Here is a 22,574-nt window from a genome sequence, read left to right on the forward strand (position 1 = left end):
AAATTAAGTAACTGCGCTATGGTGAAATGCTCTTTAAATGATGCCCAATTTAGCTGGTAGTCAAGCCCGTTCAAAGTAGAAAAGTATAACAGTGGGACCCATAAAAGAAAAACAGAGGATGATCTTCAAGACCAAGATATGCTAAAAAATAAGTATTTTGGTAAGACAGCTCAGAGTCCTAAAATCAGCTACCGACGGGGACTGAAACAACCACAGCTACTGGAATGATGAGCTTGCAGCAACAACTAGGCTAGCATATTGTTGGCATTGTGGCCACACAGCATATGAAGCCTGAGGGCCAAGGGTCTCACCTCGTAGTTCTGCTCTATGAGGTTTCCTCCTTTGCTGAGACTCTCCATTAGGGCCTTGTTTCTCAGGATGTCCTCCTCACTTAAGTGCTCCCGACGCTTCCTTGACTCCAGCACCAGCCCATTCACGGAGTAGAAATCTGCCATGAAATTCCCCACGCGCTCCTGGTGTGACAAAGGGGGAAAAAAGTTAGAATTTCCCTTTAACACACCTCCGATACGCTTTCCACTCATGTGAACATATAGTTTTTGCAAACACAACCAATATGTTATAGTTACACTGTTGCCTTTTAAATGTGTCTTCCAGGTTGTCACAGTACATGGGCATGCTTCCGCTGCCACCTTTCCTCTGAAAACATTATCTGCTATTCAGCATTGATCAATTAGGTTCTGATTATAGGATTTCTTGCCTAATAGTTCTACCTTTGGTTGCCTGGTGAGACTTGCATACTTCAAGTGTTGGGATTGCTTTACGAACTGCCTGTTTTCATGTGGATTCTACCTAGTGATTTCTATCAGGGAGGGAAAGAACCGTGTTTTTAACTGGCTCGTCTGCCAGCTGAGTTGTCCTCCATTGATACTGTTTCCCCCACAGGTATTTGGGATTCCTACCACTTAGCCAAGTATTTTGGACACCAGACTTCTGGATTAAAACGCATCTTCTCTTAGGGATATATCTGGGTGTTTTGTATGGTAATCTGGATTATACTACTGACTTGGCTGCCTGGATCTACTCTTCCCCCAGGATCACCCATCGCAAGGATGCCTCGCAGCCAGGTGCACATCCTTAGAATGTCTGACTTTCGGGTTAGCTCATCCTCAATCTCCGCAAGGTGTGTTAATCCACCCAAACCTTCCTCTGTTGATCTCAAAGCTCCTTGTGTCTGTATGCTCCATGTCCCAGTCAACACGGATGAGCTTCTGTCTCTCCTTTTTGTTTCAATATCACACAGGAGGTACAATTTCCCACACGCACCATAGGCCACGTTCTGGTGCTCAACAAGCTTCGCCCCCTCCAACCTGCATGGCTTGGAACCCACATGTGTAATGGTACAGTCCTGTTAAGTTGTAAAAATTGACCATTACATTCAGGAACATCCATTCTAAGAAACAGGCTTCAAACACACAAGTCCTGATCCTCTGATTTCCTCGGTCAAGGAGTTGGTATGACACATCTCTCTGTTGCCCCTCTGAAATCTTGGACTACACCATCTCCTGCTCTATGTCTCCTCCCAGGTTGACCCATGAGCTGTGCTCTTTGACCTCCACTGGTCGTCAAATCAGGTCTCACAATCCAACTGGAGGAATCGGGTTGTCATCTTGACCGCACTCTCTCTTTGGAGCCCCACATCAAATCTGTGACCGAGTTTGCCTTTTTACACCTTGGGAACTTTTCCAGACTCTGCCAATTTCCTACAGCTCTGTTAAACACTCATACACGCTATGGTAACATCTGGTCTTGACTAATGCAATAGAGTATATTTTGTGGTCTCAGACAAAGCCCTGCATAGGCTTTAGTGTGTCCAGAACTCAGCTGCAAGCGGGCCAAACCCTGAGAACACATCCTCTCCATACTGAACCATCTTCACTGGCTCTTAGTCAAGTCCAACATTATCCAGAATAACCTTGTTCCTTGTTGTTTTCTCTTTCTGTACCGTGTCCTTGGGTTTCTTAAAAGTCACTCAAAAACTCAAAATGCGTTATGATCATTTGTATTATTTTGAGATCAGAACAGGAAATCTGAAAAGAATCGCAATGTCCTGTACTGCACTGAATAACAGGAATTTACCGTAGATTAGCAGAGGTCACATACTGAGATAGTTTTAGGAATCGACAGAAAGGTCAACAGATGTTTTGACCAACCGTTTTGTCCTCTCGGAACAGCCAGCCAGTCTGGGCCCTGGAGAAGGTGATAGACTTGGTGGAGAGCGTGGCAGAGTAAACATCGCTACTCATTAGGATGTCCACCTCCTCCTCTGTCTCCATCTCTGACTCCTGGAAGACAAGAAGCCACAAGCCAATTGTTGAGCAGGCCCATCTCTCTGATACATGCTCCAAGGCCACAGGGCCCAGAAGCAACCGTGTGTGCATCATTTTGAAAAGCGGAACACAAGGCAGTGAGGGCCATTGCTGTTTTGGTGTGTGTGTGGGTCTGCATAAATGTGTGTGTGGGTCTGCATAAATGTGTGTGTGTGTGTGTGTTTGCGTGTGTCTCACCTCGTGGTGTATCCGCTGGTACACCTTCTGTTCATTATCCAGCACCACAAAGGACTCTGAGGGAATGGCGTCACCATTGAAGATAAAGCTAAGGTCACCACGCTGGCACTTCATATCCGTGAAGTCTATGAGGGTGGTGTCCAGCCTGTGACCAAACAGGAAGTAAAACAAGGGGAGAAATGACTCAAATGGAAACATAAAGGGCAACCCCTTTGCACCCTTCAAAAAACCAAAGAATGCTGAAAGAAGAAACCAATAGATACAGAAAAGGAGAGAAACAGAGACAAGGACACAGACTACAAGGACACTCTTTTATTACCAAGCAACATGAGGAAAGCTTTTTCACAAGGGAGGTTTAATGATTTCAACTTGGTTTCTGAACGCTCAAAGGCAGCTTCTGCATTAATCGTTGACATGGGTGACAAGAAAAGTATATTAGTTTCACAAAGTAGAAGGAATGAGATGTGACTAACAAAGAGAATAACTGAACTGCTGTATAGACAAAAAAAGAAGACAGTTACGGAGCGGAGGAGTTTGACAATTGGAATGTGAAGGAAGTTCAGCCTCAGTCCCTCCCCCCACCTCTGGAATATCAAATCAGGCCTGTCGTTACAGGGGGACAACCAATAGGACTACTGTAACAAACTTATAAAATATTTAAGATCTTACATGCCCTGGCCTTAGCGTCTTAATCAAGCAAAAAAAAATCGCAGCAAACCCATGAAAATAACGCGCAACATGCAGGTAAAAAAATAAAGCTATTAAACTAACCTTAACACACTAAACTTAATAAACTAACTAAAAGCAAATATAATGTGCCTGGGAATGATTTGCCCTGATTCTCCAGAGTTTGATAGATTTAGAGCAATGCAGAGAAGGGAGCCAATTTGGAGAGCAGGTAACCTAGCAACAAGTAGCAAACTCTGTAATTAGTGTGTTTATGTCAAAGCATGCCAGAGCTGTGTGTGGTAAAATAAAGGCGGCTTTGAAGAACAACAGAGTCTGAACCTGGCTTCTTCTCACTCAACACGGAGGCTTGTGAAGCTCAGCAGCACAGCATACATTAACCAGCCTGCCAACACGTCAAAGCCACAAAAGCCTACTGTATCCCATATACCCTGACCGGTGAACATGGTTTTGCTGCCGGATGGGGGATGATTGAACTCTGCGCTGGGCCAATTATAAGAGCTCCGGCAGCCGGGTATAGTGGGGCTGGGGGGGCTGGGGTAAGAGGACGTGCTGGGGCTCCCTGTTTAAGTGAGATTATTGAGATAATGCATGTGCAAACAGATGCAGTGCTACTCAGTCACAGAAGGGTGAGAACTGATTTCACACTCTAGTTAACCGTGCCCGTCGTCAGCAATCATGTTGGGGAGGGCGCTACAGCGGCCCACAAAGTGGGACAGGATGTATTGTAAAAAGCCAGGGGATTTCCACTGAGCTGAAAAGGTTCCTAAAACATGGAAGCACTTCAATGAAGAGCTCTCTCGCGTAACATCTCTTTTTTTATTGTGGGTTTCACATTTCCATGTTGCCTGTTATAATACTAAAGACTGAGGGCAGTACTCCCAGCTTGGAAATGTTTATGGACAAATGTGGTCCCTGGGGGGCAAATATCGGAACACTTTGTTTAAGATCTCTGCCATGCTAAGATAATGATAAAATGGCTAAATCAGAAACAATCTGGCTCCAGCCAAGGCTCAAGAATGATGATGATCAGTGAATCAACTCAGAGATGAGGTGAAGTAATTGTCACTCTGTGTGGTGAACCCAGATGAAGCAGCTGAACCACCTGTGTACACCATAAAATGTTTTACCTCGGACACAAATCTGGCCACAGGTCTTGTTCAGCTAGAAAAAACGAACGTAGTGTAAAAACGGTCATACCCACAGCCTATTAGTCAACGTGATAATTTGCTTCAATTATCAAATCTTATGACTTATCTAATGGCTTCATGCAAATCATTGACTGTTACAACATCATAAACACCAGGGATTTTTCACTTACCTGATATTGATGCCTTGTTTGTAGATCTTACACGCGTCAGAAGGCAGGATTCGGGACAGCAGAGGCACTGCACCATGGGTAAAAGACATTGGGATACAGGTGGGCCCATGTTTAAAAATCCAACTTAATTACAAGTACAAACCCAAGTGCAAACCAACAACAGTTATTATTTATTAAACACCCAGTGCCACTGTGTGAAAAAGAAATTGCCTGCTTACGCACAGTACAGTTTGTCACCCCTTTTTGCAAGGACTGCAACCAAATCCTGTAGGCGATGATTAGTCTCCCACATTGACTCAATGTGGCCCACTCAATGTGGCCCAGCAACGCTGATCCATGATCATACTGATCTCACACAAACTTTCCAGATGCTCTTTCACATATTTTTAACGGGCATCAGAATATTCCTTTGCTTGTACCATTCATAAGCAATCTATAAGTATCTATAATACCCAATACTTCTACCAAATACTGTTCATACTCATACTACTCTTTCAAAATTGTTGCTAGTTTACATTTTTAATATCTATAATATTAATGACTACAAATAATATTGCTGATAGTTTACAGGACTCTTTTTGTTCTGTAAACTATGTACAGTGTTATGTATATTATTGCTTTATCTTCTTGCTATATTTTTGCTGTGTATACATTTTTCTTCTTAAATTCTCACTATGTGATGGTAGTGGGCTATGCCACCATTCATCAGCTTATTACACACATGTCTAAATGTTCAATAATACTACCCAGATTGCTGCTAGTTTACAGTACTCTTATTGTTTTTTACTGCTGTCAGTGTACAGTGTTATGTATATTGTTGCTTTATTTTATTATTATCTTTGTCTGACTATATTTTCTCTTATATATTCTTCTTCTTAACCCTCACTACGTACTTGTCGGGTGCCACATGTTACAAGAATTTCATTTTGCAGGATGACACCGTGTTGTTTGATGCATTTGACAAACATGCATTTGAAACTTGAACTCTCCCATGCAGAACAGCTTCAAACTTATCTACATATGTTGTTCTCTGAGCGTGAACTGCTCTGTCTCATTGCAACTCCTGACAGATTTGGTGCCTGCTGCTCCCAAGGCAATACTGGCCAATTTGCATTGCCCAAGGGCAAGTGACAGGAACCCTAGAGAGCGCCAAGGATTCAGTAGTGATGTAAACATCTTGGAAAGCCAGGTGTGTCAAATTTAATCAATCCCTGAATTGCTGAAGTAGCTCAGTTTTAGCGATGTGCCGTTCATTAACAATATCTTGCTTGTAGTGACTTGCTATGTGAAGATACTGCAAGTCGTCTCACTGTTGCAATTGTTTTACTCATATACTTTAGTCATTCATTCGACCTTCTGGCTGCCGGTACTAGGCAACAGCAGAGGTAACAAGAACCCCCATTCATCTGCTTCAGCGGCATAAACAAAAAAATAATACCTAACACCTGTAGCTCTCCAGAAACAAGGTTGACAACACAGGGCTTCCTAGCCGCCCATCTGCAAGTGCTAACGTCATGTCTCGAGTCTAGGCAGCGTGGGGCAGATTGGTGCTACGAAAAGAGCGTCTCGGACCGATCAGACAACCGGGGTTGGGCTGCTTTTCCAGACATTCCAATGCAGCCTCGCTTCTGTGTTTAGGACCACTGAATCGTTGGAGGATCCAGGTGCCCTCCAGCTTCGGCTCACATTCAAATGGCTGGACATTCCCTTTCAGAACGATCGGACACAGAGCAGACGACACCGGTCCCGTTTGGTTTGTCCCCCCCCCCCCAAAAAAAAACCCCGCGGCATTCCACTGTGACAAACTCACACTGACGGCGAAGCGTGGTGGCGGGGGTGTGATGGCTCTGGGATGCTTCGCTGCCTCAAGACATGGATGACCTGCCGTCGCTAAAGGAACCATAAATTAAAAAAATACCTCTCCACATATAGTTATGCTAGCGGGGGGTTTTGGAACAAAGCATATGAATGCCATGGGCCTTCGGGGCACCTCTCTAAGAGGAAATCAATTGCCTCTGACCTCTTCTGATCTGGACTGTTACCAACTGGACAATGGATTTGAGACTGTTCTACCCCGAGCATATTGAATAGGGCTCGAGGGGCCCTGGCATTTCAATGTGCAGTAAATAACACGGGTGTATTCTGTGAGGTGAAATGTTCAGAACATTGCACACAGAAATGGAATTAATAGAGCTGTCACATTGTGTTGTATTTCTACATAAACTTTCTGTTGCGTCTTACCCTCCTGAACAGTGCCAATCGGACGGCGTCTCCCAAAACATTATTTAAAAACGTACCACTAGGGCTCCAAAACCCTGTCAGAAATTGCCCAGTCACACTCAAACAATCAGCAACTGTTTTTCTACTATTGTGAACTGGCTTGTAAGCTTTACAAGCAAGTCAATATTTAACAAACCACGTCAAAACACTTCACCGAATGAATAGAGGATTTTTGTAACAGCATGTCTTCTGTAATGAATTCAATGTAACGGTAGGAAAATCAATGAATCTAAAAGAAGTTTCAGGGGGCAGTTGAATAGCCCTGATCGTGGATAAGCCCAGAGGGCCTGCAAAAGGGGCCATGCAGTTGTCAAGCATAGTCAGGGTTCCAGGGGTTAGTAATCGAATGTGGTTGCCTTGCCTGGTCGCGCTCTAGCGACCCATTGTGGCAGCTTTGGCATCTGTGAGCTTAATTGAGGCCAGAGAGCGCATTCCTTCCGGCATGTAAGGATTCTGGTACAAAACGTCCTGGTTTAATGTGCAGTGTGATGACAACCAGACCACCAGTGGGTGTGCTTCAAAAGAGACACGGACATATCCTGAAAAAAAGAGACATAACCTGACACGGACTGTCCCCAGGTCTGTTGAGAGTTGCTGCAATGAAGCAGGGCACTAAGCAGAAATTGGATATCACGAAAGTGGGGAGTAAAAGCCCGAACTAGTTTGACACCCTTGATGGAAATGTTGACAGGCCTTAGTAATGCTGCTGGTGGGGCTGTTGTAATGTATTACAGCCACCACCAGGGGGAGGATCTGTCACTGTCTTTCTGAAGACTGGAAGGCCACTCCCTTCACAAGATTACCTCAGCATTTTAAACATTGTCCAAAGCACTCTTGGACGCCCGCTCTTACAGATGTTACTACATTAACACACCCAAGGCAACAACCATTCCAGTATTTCTACAGCAACTGTAATCTATGTAGATTCTACGTTGAACATAGCGAAGAAACATTGGTAGTGAGTAGTGACATCCAAGTGGGCACTAAATCATCTCCCCGTATATTTATATCAAATCTACATCAACAAGAAAAAAAAAAAAAACTCACCCCAGCTTTGAAAGTCCCAGTGAAGCTCCAAGTAAAAGTCTCCCAGCTGGAGAAAGAAAAAAAGAACAGCAAATATGAGTAGAATAAAACCTCCAGGGATTGAGGCTAACAGGAATATTTCATAAACATTACCATATCAAGGAGAGTCGAGACTCATTTCCTTCAATGAGTTTATGATCTAATAGGTAGAGAGAGAGACAGCTGGTCCGCCTAATCCCAGGTACTAACAGGAAATAAAAACCTCCAGTGATCTAGACCTGGGGCATCACTGGGCTGATGACATCCTGTCCTCCAGCACAGAGAAGGCTCCACAGCCATGCTGGTTCATCCCCTGGGGAAGTCATAGCCAACCTCGCAATGGCTTGAGTCCAAAACAAGCCCAGACTATCAATTGTGTGTGTGTGTGTGTGTGTGTGTGTGCGGAGCAGAATCATCTGTCTTGTCCCGTACCACACAACCAGGGAGCTTTGCTAGAATGGTTGTGAGAACGTCACCTCCCCCTCCCTCCCTCCCTCCCTCCCTCCCTCCCTCCCCCCCGGGCCCATTTTGCTGCCTGTCAGGATATTGTCTGAGGAGGCAGCCACAGGGCGGGGAATATTCACTGCAGGCTGTGGTTTAGGACTGCTTTTTATGATGACAGCAGAAAGTGTGTGACTGAGGGCGACCGACAGAGACCGCCTGCGCCTGTGTGTTTGTGTGTGTGTGACTGATGGACTCTAGCGTGATGAAGCATGGAGGCTGTGTACTGACTCCAGATATATGTCAGCAGAGGAGAAAGATGGGAGGTGGAGGATGGGGGCTGAGACGAGGTCTGGGATGAATGATTTATCAACCTTCATATCTGTATTAGATTTGAGAGTTCAGAGAGACTAAATAAGTAAGGAGGGGTGGGGGCAACCCCCTTACCTCTTTGAGTGCATTCAGTAGCTTTGGCCTCTTGTCCTCCACGCTCTCCCTGGACTGCTGTTTCAGCTTCCTCAGTAGCGCTGTGACTGACAGAGAGAAAGGGGTGAGGTCATCGCAACGACATCTAGTAATGCAACATGAGATACATGAAACCCACAGCATGAAATCAAAATGGATCTAATCAGGGTTTGACATCAACAATGATGGGAGTCAAAAAATAAAAACGAATTCATTACAAATGTAAAACAGAAAAACACTGACTGCCTGCTACCCCTTGACGAGGCCCACCTGCCCCAATCAGGCTTCATGAAGAGGTCATAAAAGCCCCCCCCTGAAAGCAGCTAGTGGCAGCAGGAGTGAAAGAAGAGAGGGATGCTGTATCCCGCCCTGCAGGTGTTTTTGTTTGGATTACTCCTCGAGGCATCCACTTGGTTAATAAATGCCCTCCAGGGCCCAGAACACTGGCACTGTTCCATTCCCCATGTCTCCTCACATTTAAAAAGAAGAAAAACATGCCAAAGTTTGACCGGTCCATAATCGATAGACAGGCAGGGTAGTTAGGGGTGATTCAGTTTTCACACCAGAATGAAGAGTTAAAGTTACAATCTGAACCAATGCAGGCGGGTGGAAGGGAATATATTAGCAGCTCAACCAAGACACAGTTATTGCTATTGGTTAGCAAGTGTCTTTAACATGATAGTTTTTGACGCATTATTTTTAATACCTTTTAAAACTTAACTTGAAGACACCAAAAAACCAAAGCCAACATTTTCGTCAACACGGAAAATGGTTCAAAACATCAACTACGACCAAATTTGTGATGTTTGTATAGCCTTCACATCTTGGCACTGATGGGTCCCTCACATGAAAATGTCCAGAGACAAATCTATTGTGGGGGAACTGTTCATTCCCGAGATACAGCTACACCTCGTAAATAGCAGAACAGGCCTTTAATGCAAGCTGCCCATTAGGCAACAACGCCAGAAGGGACCACATACATTCCAGGAAGTTCAAAGAGAAGAGTCCTGGAGATGAAGGACATATTGTGACAGTTAATGAGATTGTCTATAAGCTCTTTAATGAACCAAGGGAGGACGAACAGAGCTGTGACTTTAAACCAAGATGACGGTTCCGCTTAACAAACCATAAGTCTAAAACCTGACTGGCATATATGAGCTTGTTTGTTTTCAAACAAATAAGACTAAGCTGAAACAGCCAAGCCTTGACAAACATTGGTCCATGATATTAAAGAGGTGGTCAACAACAGCTAATGGCAGCTATGGGAGACACCTGGACACTGTGTGCAATCCTAGAAAATGCCTTTGGAAGAGATCCACCATTCCCAATGAAGGGAATCATGAATATCACAGACAAATCAATGTTTCCTTTGGCTGCTTCAAACACAGAGGCAGAGGTTAAATATCTAGCAGAGGCTAAATATCTCCCCTAAATCACACTGCTGGCATTTCTAAGGACAACACAGGTATACTGTATCCTGTATCCCACAAACTCTAGGAGCAAAACAAAAGGTAGTATAGGCTGTGCTGCTGCTAATGAAACTAGGCTCCAGGGGCCCAGTTCAGTTTCAAAACACACACACGCGCGCGCACGCACGCGCGCACGCACGGCCGGGCTCATCTCCTGCTGTGCGTTGGCCTGTCTTTTGGGGGCGAGGCATGTCTCTGGCCCTCTAAAGGCCTGACTGTCTAATGAGGGGCGACAGGTTCCGGATGTGGACGCCTGCTGATCCTTATCGGCCCCCAGAAGGGGAGGCCAACACACCATCTGCCCTCAGACCACCCAGCCCACACTAAGCAGGCAGAGAGGGGCTCAAAGGCGGACTTCCTCTGTAGGCCTCTCCAACCTCATTCACTCAGACCGCGGCAGGGCTATTTAGCTGCAAACCTTTTCTGAAAGTGGTCTGAGGAGGGATATAGACCTAATTGCATAAAAGCAATATAACGGCCCAATTACATGTTTAAAAGGGTTGTGTTGATGATAAATCATGTATTATTAATGCTGCACGATTAACCACGTGTTCTCGGCAAAAGACGAACGCTCTGCACGGCAGGTTCAAATCCATCCAGCTGCTCTTTCAACTGAAACTTGAAAGAGCACACTTTCCCGCCACACTTTCCTGTCAAATACAGCACGGAAATGCCATAAAGTCTGTCGGCGAGCTTCCCGAGTTGTGGGGAGATGACATGACACTAAAGATGAAGGCTGTGGAAGCACAGCAGCCCCAGGCATGACCGCAGACTAAGCATCGACTCGTTACTGGCTAAACACAAAGCGGTGGCTAGTTCTGCAAGGCTAACTCCCAGACTAGGCTAAGCTAACAGTCAGCCCCAGACAGAACAAGGAATGGGCGGGCGCCCTAGTTTTCCAGTCCAGCTACCACGTCATTGGCTGCGGGACAAATCACTTCTATTTCCACTGGGTTCAGATGGGAAAAAATATCTCCAGCAAATGTCATCATAAGTACCCAGCAGGACGCGGGATGGTAAAAAGCCTCATAGACAGTCAGCCCACACAGAACCAGGGCCAGCTTTTGAAGTGTTTCATAAGCATCTAGGGGATTGATGGGAGCACTTAGGGCTCCACGTCAGCCATTTAAATTTGTAATCTAACAGCTTTCATGCGATTATCATAGGAGACGAAAGATCTTTAATATGATTATAGTCATTATGTTAATTCGACATGATACTGATCTAGCTCTACACGGCAATCCTGATGTCCTCCATCCACTGTCTAATTCAAGTCTGTGTCTGCCAGCAGGAGGGGTGAACTGCAAGACACTGATCAGCTCACAGAACGTGGAACGGTGTGACACCTGCCCTCCATGGACGTCCTGCATGACCCCAGGGCCAGGAAGTAAGCAGGCCGATCATCGTCCTCCCACTCCAGCCAGTTCCAGGGACGATCCTCAAGCAGGCAAAGTGCCGAACAACAAAGTGGTTTCTTCTCCTGAGCTGTGACCCTCAGCAAGCAGACACCTTTCCAACTGGGACTAACAAGACCATGGTCACCACATCAAGACAACTAAATCGATGACCTATACGGCACCAGAAACTCAAACCCATAGATACTGGAACTGACCGTTAACCTATTTCATATACTCATTACTCATGTCCCATTATCCTTCATGCTCACTACCCACTGTATATAATTGCATATCAACTTTGTAGAATGTGTGTATTCTGTCCCAATAACAACTAAGCAAGAGGACAAATACATTATGGTGTCTAGTTTGAGAAACAGACGCCTCACGTGGTCAAATGTTTATCCTCCACCCTGATCCTGAACACTGGTTTTCCACAAGGCTGTGTGCTGCGCCCCCTCCGGTACTCCCTCTTCACCCACGACTGTGTTCCTGTACACAGTTCCAACACCATCATGTTCGCAGACGACACCACGGTGGAAGGCCTGATCAGTGACAATGTCGAGTCACCGTACAGGGAGGAGGTGCCTGGCGGCATGGTAGCTCCAGGTTGTTGAGGACGGCTCCACAGACATCCATCTGGAATGTTTTCTCAGCCGGTTTAATAAACAGCAGAGGAAACAGTGAACGCGAAGTTCACACCCATTTGTGGAGAAAAGCATGTGGCCAGATATAAACAGAATAAAAACATATGACCCAGTCCCTTTCCTGGCATAACAATATTTGCTCTCTTCTATTTAACATTTCAGCAATACATTAATACATCAAATCAGCACCAGTCTTGTCTTAATAGAATCATAAAATAAGACCAGACCAAAACCTTTCTAAAAAAAAAAGTGAGATGTCAGCAGCTTTAAAAACAGGTTTCATTCACTTAGAGGGTTCAGCCTGACTGAGATGTTTTCAGAGTAACAGACAGCTCCCACTTCCCTAACGGAACCAGAGAAGTGCTGAACGTACAAATGCTTTAGAAACACAGGCCAGTGCTTTGTTAGACCAACTTTGTTATCTAGCTTATCCATTATTGACCATGAACAGGAAAACAGACACCTTCTCCCTCCTTATGGACAGCCAAACCATGTTACAGGGCCAGACCTACACGCCTACAGTCACCGTTTACAAACAGCAAGAAGTGAGTCAACTTCCCGAAATAAAAGTGATTCATTTACGTGCAGGTGGCAAAGTGATCACATGAGCTCCACAAGACACAGTTATGGCATCAAAAGGAAGGAGTGTGAAACAACCGAGGGGTCGAAAGAGAGACGGATTTCATAGTCAATTGATAGAATTCTGCTCCTTCACGTAAATTGTTAGGCCTGGTTGTTTGCACTCTAGAAGTAGCTCATCTGTTTTTAAAAGTCACTCGGACCAGACGGATGTTGGGTTGTCATGGACTGCGGATGGTCCAGTCTACAGAGGTCAGTCATGGTCCAGTCTACAGAGGTCAGTCATGGTCCAGTCTACAGAGGTCAGTCATGGTCCAGTCTACAGAGGTCAGTGATGGTCCAGTCTACAGAGGTCAGTGATGGTCCAGTCTACAGAGGTCAGTCATGGTCCGGTCTACAGAGGTCAGTCATGGTCCAGTCTACAGAGGTCAGTCATGGTCCAGTCTACAGAGGTCAGTCATGGTGTGCCCTGCTCTCCAGGTTGCTGTAGGTTATGTCTCATCTACATACCACAGGTTGCCTTTCTGGTAACCCTATGCAGCTCAACCACAAGAGCAGGAAACCCATGAGAGCATATTCCCTCATCCATAGCTACACAGGTATGTCCGCGGTTTCCTCACGCTAGTCGTTAACCGCTTTTCAACCCGCTCGCTCAATTTTAAATCTGTCAACTAGTGATGTCTGGGCAACTGACAACCTGCCCCCTTGACCCCATCCCCTCTTCCATTCCTCAAATAATCTCTGAAGGCCTTCTTTGATGGGAAAAACTACAGGTCGATATCACTTCCGTCTTTCCTTCCCAAAGCACTTAAACTTGCCGTCTCGGACCGGACCGGTTCTTTTCTCTCTCTGTTGGACCCTCCTCGACCCTAGCGGACAATACACTCCAAGGCTCAGTTCTAGACCCTCTTCACCTTATGCATACATTCACTTGGCTCTGTCAAATCCCCCACATTCCCTATATTATTTCTCTGTGACTTGCTGACATCCGTGTTTGGATGTTAGCCCACCATCTCACACTCAATCCTGAAAAGACGGAGATGCACTTCCTCGTGGGGAAGGCCTGTCCACTCCGAGACCTCTCCAGCAGAGTTGGCAACTGTCCCGCCACCCAGTCCGCAAAGAACCTAGGAGTGACCCAGACAAAACCCTGTCTTTCTCCATAAAACATCACTGCGGTGAATCACTCCTGCGGGACCACAACCTTACCTCACACGGGAGGGCAGCGCAGGTACCGATCCAGGCCGTTGCAAGCTGCAAGCTGACCAGAATGCCGTAGCCTGCCTGGTGCTTGAACATCCCAGATTCTACCATGCCACACTGCTCCTCTGCTGACTCCAGCTGAGGCTCACATCCACTGAAAAACCATGGTGCTTGTCTATGGCACAGCAGGCAATGCTTTAACCCTACATCCCTACCCAAGCTATTGGTTCTGACACCTCTGGTTTTCTCGGCTGCCCCACTCCTGCTGGAGGTCAGCTCCCGCTCGACCCAGTCAAAGCCCATTTTCATCCAGGCACCCCAACAGCTGAACAAGCTTCCCCTTCAACTCCAGTTAAGTAGCAATACTGTGTAGTTTGATTCATAAACTAGGAGTGGGCAAACACAGCTTTGTTTCCTCTCCCACACAGAAATACATGTACAATGTCTGATACCAAAATCCTTCGTGGAAAAGAATAGTTCCTTACTCATTTGCCGGTCTCCATAGCTGATGGCTTCGGCGAGGGGACTCCACCCCTGAGCGTTCTTGACCTTCACTGGTGCATTGTGGGCCAGCAGCAGATGGGCACACTCTGTGGCACAAAGAAAGAAAAAGAAAATTGACTTACACGTCATTACAGTGAGACAAAGCCAGTGGGAGAGCACGGCCTTCTGCTTTAACTGACAACCTGACAGTGGTTAGTCTGATGTGCTCTGATTTAGCTCAGTCTGTGCTGATTACAGGGACATGGTTCAAGCATGGTGAAGACACTAAATTACTGATAAAAATCTTTAACAAGCAGGTTTTGTGTAACGTTTTCTTCAATGCCTAAAGCCAGGAATTACTAGACGTTAACAGTAGTCGGTTTCCCACCAAAAAACACTTCCCATCAGCTCCTGGTTGTAATGACACAAAGGTATTTTGTTCAAAAGCCAGTGAGCTTCCCCCTTAAACAGACAAACGAGGCATCAGAAACTAATTTTAACTCCAACTTGACACCATGTACGTGCTGGAACGAGCACTAATTTGGACTTTTAACTACCATTCTCCAGGGAAAGCTTCCAAAAATGGAACTCTTCAAAAGCTGAAGTGACACAAAAGTACTTCTTCACAATGGTCTGGTTTCACTTGCATACTGCACATCCAACTCTTTGGGAATCTTAAGTGTTTGGGACCAAGGCTTCAAGAGTTTCCTCAAGCTCCTGCATGTGTTCATTGTCTATGCACATTTGCCTTACTGTTCTGGCAAACGGTGCTTGTTTACTAAGGTTTGATCCAAACTCAACGCCTGCCAGATCACATAAGTTAAACCTAGAGCACAGATGCCCTTCCCTCACCTGCCTGCATCACCTGGGACAGCATTAGAGATCCCGGTTTGTTTACTGTCTAAAGACTAAAAGGCTGATGAAGATTAAAGCAACCCTTACAAACAAGGTAATGCCAAGTGGAAACTGCCATCATTGTACTGTAACTGTAATTTGAGAGGCAGTTATTTCAGAAAAGTGTCTTTTTTGTTTGGGAACCAAGTCTGCAGTTGTATAACATCCCAAATGATGTTTTTTTTTTATTGACATACGTTATATTTTTTACTTCTACTCTAAATGAAGCAGACTGCTAATTATAACATTGAATCATGTGAGGTAATGTCACTAAAAAGGTCAAAGGCCACACAATGGTCACGGCTGCCTGGACTGGACAGCGGACGGCGTTGCAGGTTGTAACTCCACCCAAGTCGAAGGTAGTTTCAAAGACAGTAGAGGGACTGAAATCACCAACTCTAAGACCACCTCAAAAAAAAGTGTATCCCTGTTGGGGCCTCTCTCGCTTCTTATTGCCCACGCACAGTGGATAAGGTGCCTCAGAGCAAACTTATAACAGGTACCTTTTTTTGGCCGGGGGTGGGACAAGCACTTGGGGACACTGGTGTGCTTACTACCTCCCTTCATGATCAGAAAAAGACCACATCAAGATTAATGACGAGAATGAGCTGGGTTCAATTTTAACAGTTCATTTTCCTGATGAAAACACATTGGTCCTACATTATTAAATCCTCTAAGCCACTTCAAATATAACTCAATTCAAATGTAGCTATTTAACCTCATTCATTCCAACAGGCTTATGACTTTAAAAGCCAATAGCTTTACGATGAGCCATTCACACCAAACATGTGGCTTGGCACCATGTCCAAGTCCAGGAAGTAAACAGCAAGCTTTACAGCAGGAAAGGAAAACACAGAGCTCTTCTGCTTCCTAGACTGGGAAGCTTGTCAACAACAAAAACAAAAATCCAAAATGGAAACGCTTGTTTCGGTCATAAAACAGCGACAACTGGTATCCATGCAAGTCTGTTTCAATTTGTTATAAGCTAATGCTATTTAGAAAACATTAACAATATCCTGAATGGAAAATACTGTATATAGGCTACCCATTTCATGGGCCAAAACTGCAACTTCAATCACTTCCTTGTTCGGAAAAATCATTCAACAAAAGCCACGACTGCTCTACTGTGGCTAAGAAGTATCCTGTCTCATTTAAGTCTGAACTCTGAGAATGCACAATACATGATGTACCTGCCTAAGGGTTATCACATTTCTGAACTTTCTATAAAAATCTGCAGTTTCCCAAAGAATCCCCAGAATCATCTACCCTAAAACAAAATTGATGGAAAACAATGGAACACATTTTATCTTTAAGACAAAGCTTCCATAAAGTAACACAATTTACTATATATTCTGCATAAAATATAGCTAATAACATGTGTTGTTTATTTAATACAGCATTTTGTGCTCATTTTATGAAGGGTGCCAATAGTTTAGGAGACTATGAAGTCAGTCACAAACTCTACTGGGGCACATCTTCTATTAACCTACAGAAAACATCCAGGCATATCCTACTGAAGCTTCAAGGATGTAAAAGTGTGAGGAAGAAAATGTGAACAAGCCAAAAAAGGGGAACATGCAATAAGAGATTATAAACTTATTGGGGTGGTCAATACAGCCTAACGTACGATTATATGAAAGCAAGTATAAAAAAAAAAGTGAATTGTGTAATGTTTGTCAAAAAAAGACCATGTATTCATAGCCAAACTGAAAAGCATAATGGCCACTGGTAAGGGTAATCCGTGCCTCTTCGCCCATGTCCAGGTCAGCTGATCAGAAAGGGTAATGTAGTTAAAAACAGAGTTCGCCTGCCAGGTCGCCGTGGTGCAAGCTGCTAAGTGTACGACCAGCACACTACCGTGGGACCTAAGCCAGCCAGCACTCACCCCTCTGGCCTATATTTCCGTGCATATTCCCCGATTGTGTAATAAGCAAATCATTTAGCAGAAACACTTTATGTAAGCCTGAGCAAGCAAGAAGACAGGCTAGGCAGGGCAAGGCAGGGCATGTCTCTTTGGCAAAACCCCAGGATCAGGGCTTGGCATTTCAGAGAATTTCTAACTAAACTAAGATAGCCCACAAGCTGTCGTGTTAAGTACAGGGGGCTAGTGAGGAAAAGTGGGCAGGTCTTAGAAAAAGAAGGTGTGCTGAGCCACGCATAAGATCCAGTTAAGAGAATATCGGCACATTCTATCATGTTTCTGTTAGGAAACAAATACTCTGAAGTGTGTGTAATAGGAAAATGTACCATGCACTCCTAATATTTAGAAATGTTGACAAGAGGTGAAGTCTGAAAGAAAACACAGTTCCCTCTGTTTGAAAAATTTTATACCTTTTGCAACAGAAAAGTTCCAGTGTTTCATCGAAAATTTCACAATTGTGAGAATGTCCCTTTAAACTTGTATATAACCTTCCACTGGGCTTGATCTCACCATGGAGGGTGGAAAACATAAACCAGGTGCTTCGGATTTATACACCCTGTGGGCTATCTGCCTTTGTCCATCCTTAGCTTTGTTAAGGTGAGCGAGTCCTACTGATGGAACCAGTGCAGTAAAACTCCAATCGCTGAAACCAGATGGTACCCGTAGATAGAATCTCCTTATCGCAACCCCTACTGCATTCATGATTCATTTAACTTCTCTAACACACCTGCGAATCAGTCTTTAGATACAGGGCCCATAGTTTTAATTATTTTTTCTAATGCAAAAATATACACAGCTCCGGAAAAAGAGACCACTGCAACTTTTTGTTTCCTTTACAAAAAAGTCAGAAAAGGAAGGTTTTTAGTGAGGAACAGCAGGGTTAAAATTAAGAGACCACTGAAAATTGAACACTTCTGTTCACTCACTCAAAACGTTCTTTTCAACTTTTTTGTAAAGGAAAGAAAAAGGCAGCGGCCTCTTAATTTTTCCCGGAGCCGTATTTACTGCCTCAAATCATAATTGATAGGTAATTTGCCAGAGTCTCCCTCTACAGTTCAGCCCATTAGATATACAGACAGCAGCTGTGGATGCATTGATGAAAGAAAGTCCCCACGGATGGTCATCTCAGCTCAGTGCGCACAGAGACAGCGGGGCTCTGCCCACAACACACTAGTGACAGGAGCAGGGACAGGACGGGGCTGGAAGAGACGTACTTAATTGGATGGCACTTGTCAGAAAAACCCAGGACTCAGTTCAGGCTCTTCCAGACTACAGACAGGCAAATGCCCAAATGGCTTACTCTCCCTCACTCCTGTCTGTCACGCTTCCCCTCAATCGTTTCTCACACGAGAGAAACACCGTAACATTCACTGGTGAGGGATATTAATATCTCACCGGGCACTTCTAGATAATTAACGTATCTTCTTGTACATCTGCGCTTTCCGGTACTGGGGCGGGGTGGGGGTAGAGGGGTGGATTGAGAAACATTTCTCTGTCCGGCGAAAACATTCCTTGTTAGTGTGCATCTGATATGACGCACCGGAGTGGTACATTTCATTGGCTGTGGGAAAGCTCTACCTGCCACCTCAGTACACTATACACAACATGGTAATGCAACATGTTATCCTGAACCTCAAAAATCCATTTAAGGGGGACAGTCATTTTGTCTCTCTGGGCCAGCAAAGCACTACTGGACCGGAGGCAAAACAGGGAAGGATAAAAAAAAAAAACATCGTCCCAAGAGCAGGGACAAATATGAAGGCAGTTTGTTGTTCCGTTTGGATGCCAAATAGGGAAATGATCCAACACATCCGGCATTCTTTCTGCAACTAAGGATTAAGACCATAGCTTCATAGGGAATTATATAGAAGGGAGACAAAGGAACTGTAGATACTGATATCTAAAGAATCGTCTGCTACAGATCAGCTGTACAAATTTGGGGTTTTATGATGAGTCCGACTCTCCAAACATACAAAGCGCAGTATCAAAAATGTTTGCTAAAATCCTTCATCATAATGACTTTCTTTAGTGTACATCTTGATTCTATTGGGAAAGAGGTCACACTTTCCATGTACTAGTGTCAGCAACATGCTCCTCATCACACACAGGCTATAATTCACTGTATGCTACAGATGCTAACACACACAGAAAGGAGTGCTGAGTTACCTAACAGTAAATCCATGACCACACCCACAATATGAGTTCATGTTTTTGCTAGCGCCTGGCTAGCCAGAACATACATATCTGGAGAATAGGGCAGTGCCATCAGCTGGGGCTATTCTAACATATTACTAAATTCAATTCAACCACTACACTGATAAGTGGTACCAAGATTTCAATGTACTTTCTTATCGAATTCAGAGCACGAGGAACATACATCTGGATCATTCACTGTAAGCTCCCTGGGAAAAAAAACATTAATCTTTCAGTGGCATATAATATAATACTAATTTGCACTCAAACTACCTACACAGCTTTATCCCAGTGTATAAATAAAAAAATTTTTTCATTATATAGCTTCAATAAAATGCCAAAAGCCACAACTGTTGAGACAGCGTAGATAGAGAAGACTAGCTAGCTTTGAGGAGTCTAAAATTAAACCAAGAAGTGTCCATATGTGCATCTTCCTTGATCTAGAGATAAAACATGAAAGATCAGCAGCAGTTCATTGCAGTAATAGCAGAAATACCTCAAGTCATGCGTACAGTCAATCAGACTCAATGCCAAGTTCCGTCTTTCAGGGTGTGTGAACCAACTGTGCCATATTATTCATCTTAAATCATATGACCAGCACCAATGGATAGCAAGAATTATGCAGCTTTATATTCCAATAGTTAATAGCCTAGACAATGTTCAAGCATGGAGTCCACTGGAGAGGTTAAAATCTGAAGGTGAGCCCAATAAAATGGCCTGCAAGTGCAAACCTATTTTCATCAGGTACATCCAGCCTTTGGGGGTTTTACGAAGAGAGCTGCAATCTCTCCACAAAGGGGACACCAATCACACAGAAACCCACTCAGTGCAACAAACAGTGAATTACCCACCTTTGTGACCCATCATGACAGCAAGGTGCAGGGGTGTATTTCCTGAAAGGAAAGAATATAAGGTTGAGTTCACACCAATATTCTGGCCTGCATACAGTCACCTGTAACACTCAATTACTTCCCATGCCCATTATTTGCATAACCTCACTGTTGACAAGAACATGGCTCACCTTGAACAACATATGCATTACATGAAATACTCAGACTAGTGTAATTGAATTGAACATTCTGAAAAAAACGGTTCCTTTTGTAAACCCATAATCTCTAAATTATAGAGGGAGAAGGATAGGTTTGTGTTTAAACATTTGTAGATAGCCCAGTGGACACATGCTTACAAAGAAGCTAGCCTACTAATACAGTACAATGGGTTCCATTAAGCCAGCATCCCAGAAAGGAAGACATAACTGTAGTCAGGCATAACATACCACTTTGTAGTAAAGAAGTAAAGACACAAACACCTCTGGATTTAGCTTTAAAACAAGGGTCACCCCATGTAACAACTATATTGTCACTCCAAAAAAGAAGACTGATTTCCCCTAATAGTATGAAAAAAACGGTTTAAGCAAAAAGTGAATCCTACTGTAAAAGCTAAAATCCCAGCCCCACCTAACTCCTTCCAGAAGATGGGGAGGCAACTGGGTTGGCATCCAGAGGATAAAAGCTTGCCTGTAGAAACTCTGAATTGGGCAAAAACATAGGGCTTGAATTAACCGTGAATGCCAGGGGGCCCGACTATTACAAACTGTATGGAGGAACCAGCAGACTGTCGCAGAGTACGGGGTGCTTCAGGTTGACAGCTACAACTCTTAGGCCATTCATTATCAGATGCTGCATAATTTCAGGTTGGGACAGATATGAACCAAAAACGCACTTACTGAACTTTGATGAACAAAGTAAAACAATACGGTAAAGTAGGCAAAGAGTATACGCATACTGGGACAGTCTGAATCATTTAAAGGTGAGACGGATTATCATTGGAGACTGATCAAGTTCCTGTCATGCTCAAATGGATACGTTCCAAAACATCAGCAGCAGACTTGGCTAGGTATCAACATACAAAAACTGGTAAATGGTAAAACAAAAACAAAAAAATGATGCATACCAAGCTTGGAAAGACAATCAAGTTTGCCTACAAATACATTTTGCTGAGTATTACACTATATACATTATTGGTACCGTAAGAATCAGGGTCAAGTAACCACAACTTGATATATGGACATATTTATGTGATTCTTACCATGGATATCTTTCTGAGCAATATTCTGAGTTCGAATAAGCGAGGACAAGCGTCGGACATCCCCTTTGAAAACACATTCGTGGACTGGAAAATCTTTACCAGTTCGGATAATAGGATTTTTGTTGTTATCATCGATAACATCCGCCGTTGACAGTGTGTTAGTGTTTGCATTTATCTGCGATTGCTGATTCGGATGTTGCTGCTGTGTTGATGGTGATTTGGCCAACTTGTGGTTGCTAAATATTTTACTTGCTTTGCTCTTAATATTAGTGTTGGTTGAAGTGAACGTCCCAGTTGCAGCCTCTTCATCAGGTTCCAGTAAGTCCTCTTCTTTACTCGGTTTATGATCCTTGCGTAGGGATCGGATCTTTTCTCCTGTCATTTTCTAAACAATGACAGAGAACCAGAGGGTGCCGTTGACGATGACCCTCTGGGAAGATAAATGTACTTCGCTGACAAGAAAGCCAGTGTTGTTAGCCTAGATCACACAAAAAATATTAAAGTACAGAACATGAATACCCTGAATTCCTTCACGAATACACGGACATAACACTGAAATTATAAACGCGAGCAAACACTCGACAATCACTAGGCAACTAGTCTGCAACTCAGTTCCTTTATTTTCATTACCGAAACCGTCCCCGCTCCTGCACAGAGTGCATCGTTTAGATTAGTACGGAAGACACTTCTGCCATTTTCCTCAGGTAGTATCGCGAGAGTTTGTAAAGGTTAAAGTATCCGGCGTATTATTAATTTGCTTCATGTCAGGGGATATTACACCGATTGTGGCTGCAACATCTACATTTTCATTATAAAAAATGGTTTACTATTGTTCACACCTAAAATAGCTTATCTGGCAAACCAATGGTTACAGTGTTACAACGTCTAATATAATTCACTCAACAATAAGTTATTCATT

At 44.1% G+C, this 22,574-nt stretch overlaps 1 protein-coding gene across 3 annotated transcripts in view; it reads right to left on the reverse strand.

Annotated features, from left to right (window-relative positions):
- Window positions 1-22,332, reverse strand: part of LOC105011421 (ankyrin repeat domain-containing protein 13C) — a 28,565-nt gene extending 6,233 nt beyond the window's left edge. For all 3 annotated transcript variants that reach the window (XR_002197090.2, XR_001198273.3, XM_010871422.4), the window contains exons 1-9: window positions 21,656-22,332; window positions 20,419-20,460; window positions 14,562-14,666; window positions 8,767-8,852; window positions 7,861-7,906; window positions 4,534-4,600; window positions 2,526-2,670; window positions 2,172-2,303; window positions 312-473 (exon numbers count right to left, since the gene is read on the reverse strand). Coding sequence is in view for 1 of the 3 variants with exons in the window: in XM_010871422.4 (XP_010869724.1) it covers window positions 312-473; window positions 2,172-2,303; window positions 2,526-2,670; window positions 4,534-4,600; window positions 7,861-7,906; window positions 8,767-8,852; window positions 14,562-14,666; window positions 20,419-20,460; window positions 21,656-22,037 (1,167 nt within the window). In the remaining 2 variants the exon portion in view is untranslated. The remainder of the gene's footprint in view (window positions 1-311; window positions 474-2,171; window positions 2,304-2,525; window positions 2,671-4,533; window positions 4,601-7,860; window positions 7,907-8,766; window positions 8,853-14,561; window positions 14,667-20,418; window positions 20,461-21,655) is intronic.
- Window positions 22,333-22,574: the final 242 nt, after the last annotated feature.

The sequence above is a fragment of the Esox lucius genome, chromosome 8 (assembly GCF_011004845.1).
Source record: "Esox lucius isolate fEsoLuc1 chromosome 8, fEsoLuc1.pri, whole genome shotgun sequence".
In the NCBI taxonomy this organism is placed as follows: domain Eukaryota; kingdom Metazoa; phylum Chordata; class Actinopteri; order Esociformes; family Esocidae; genus Esox; species Esox lucius.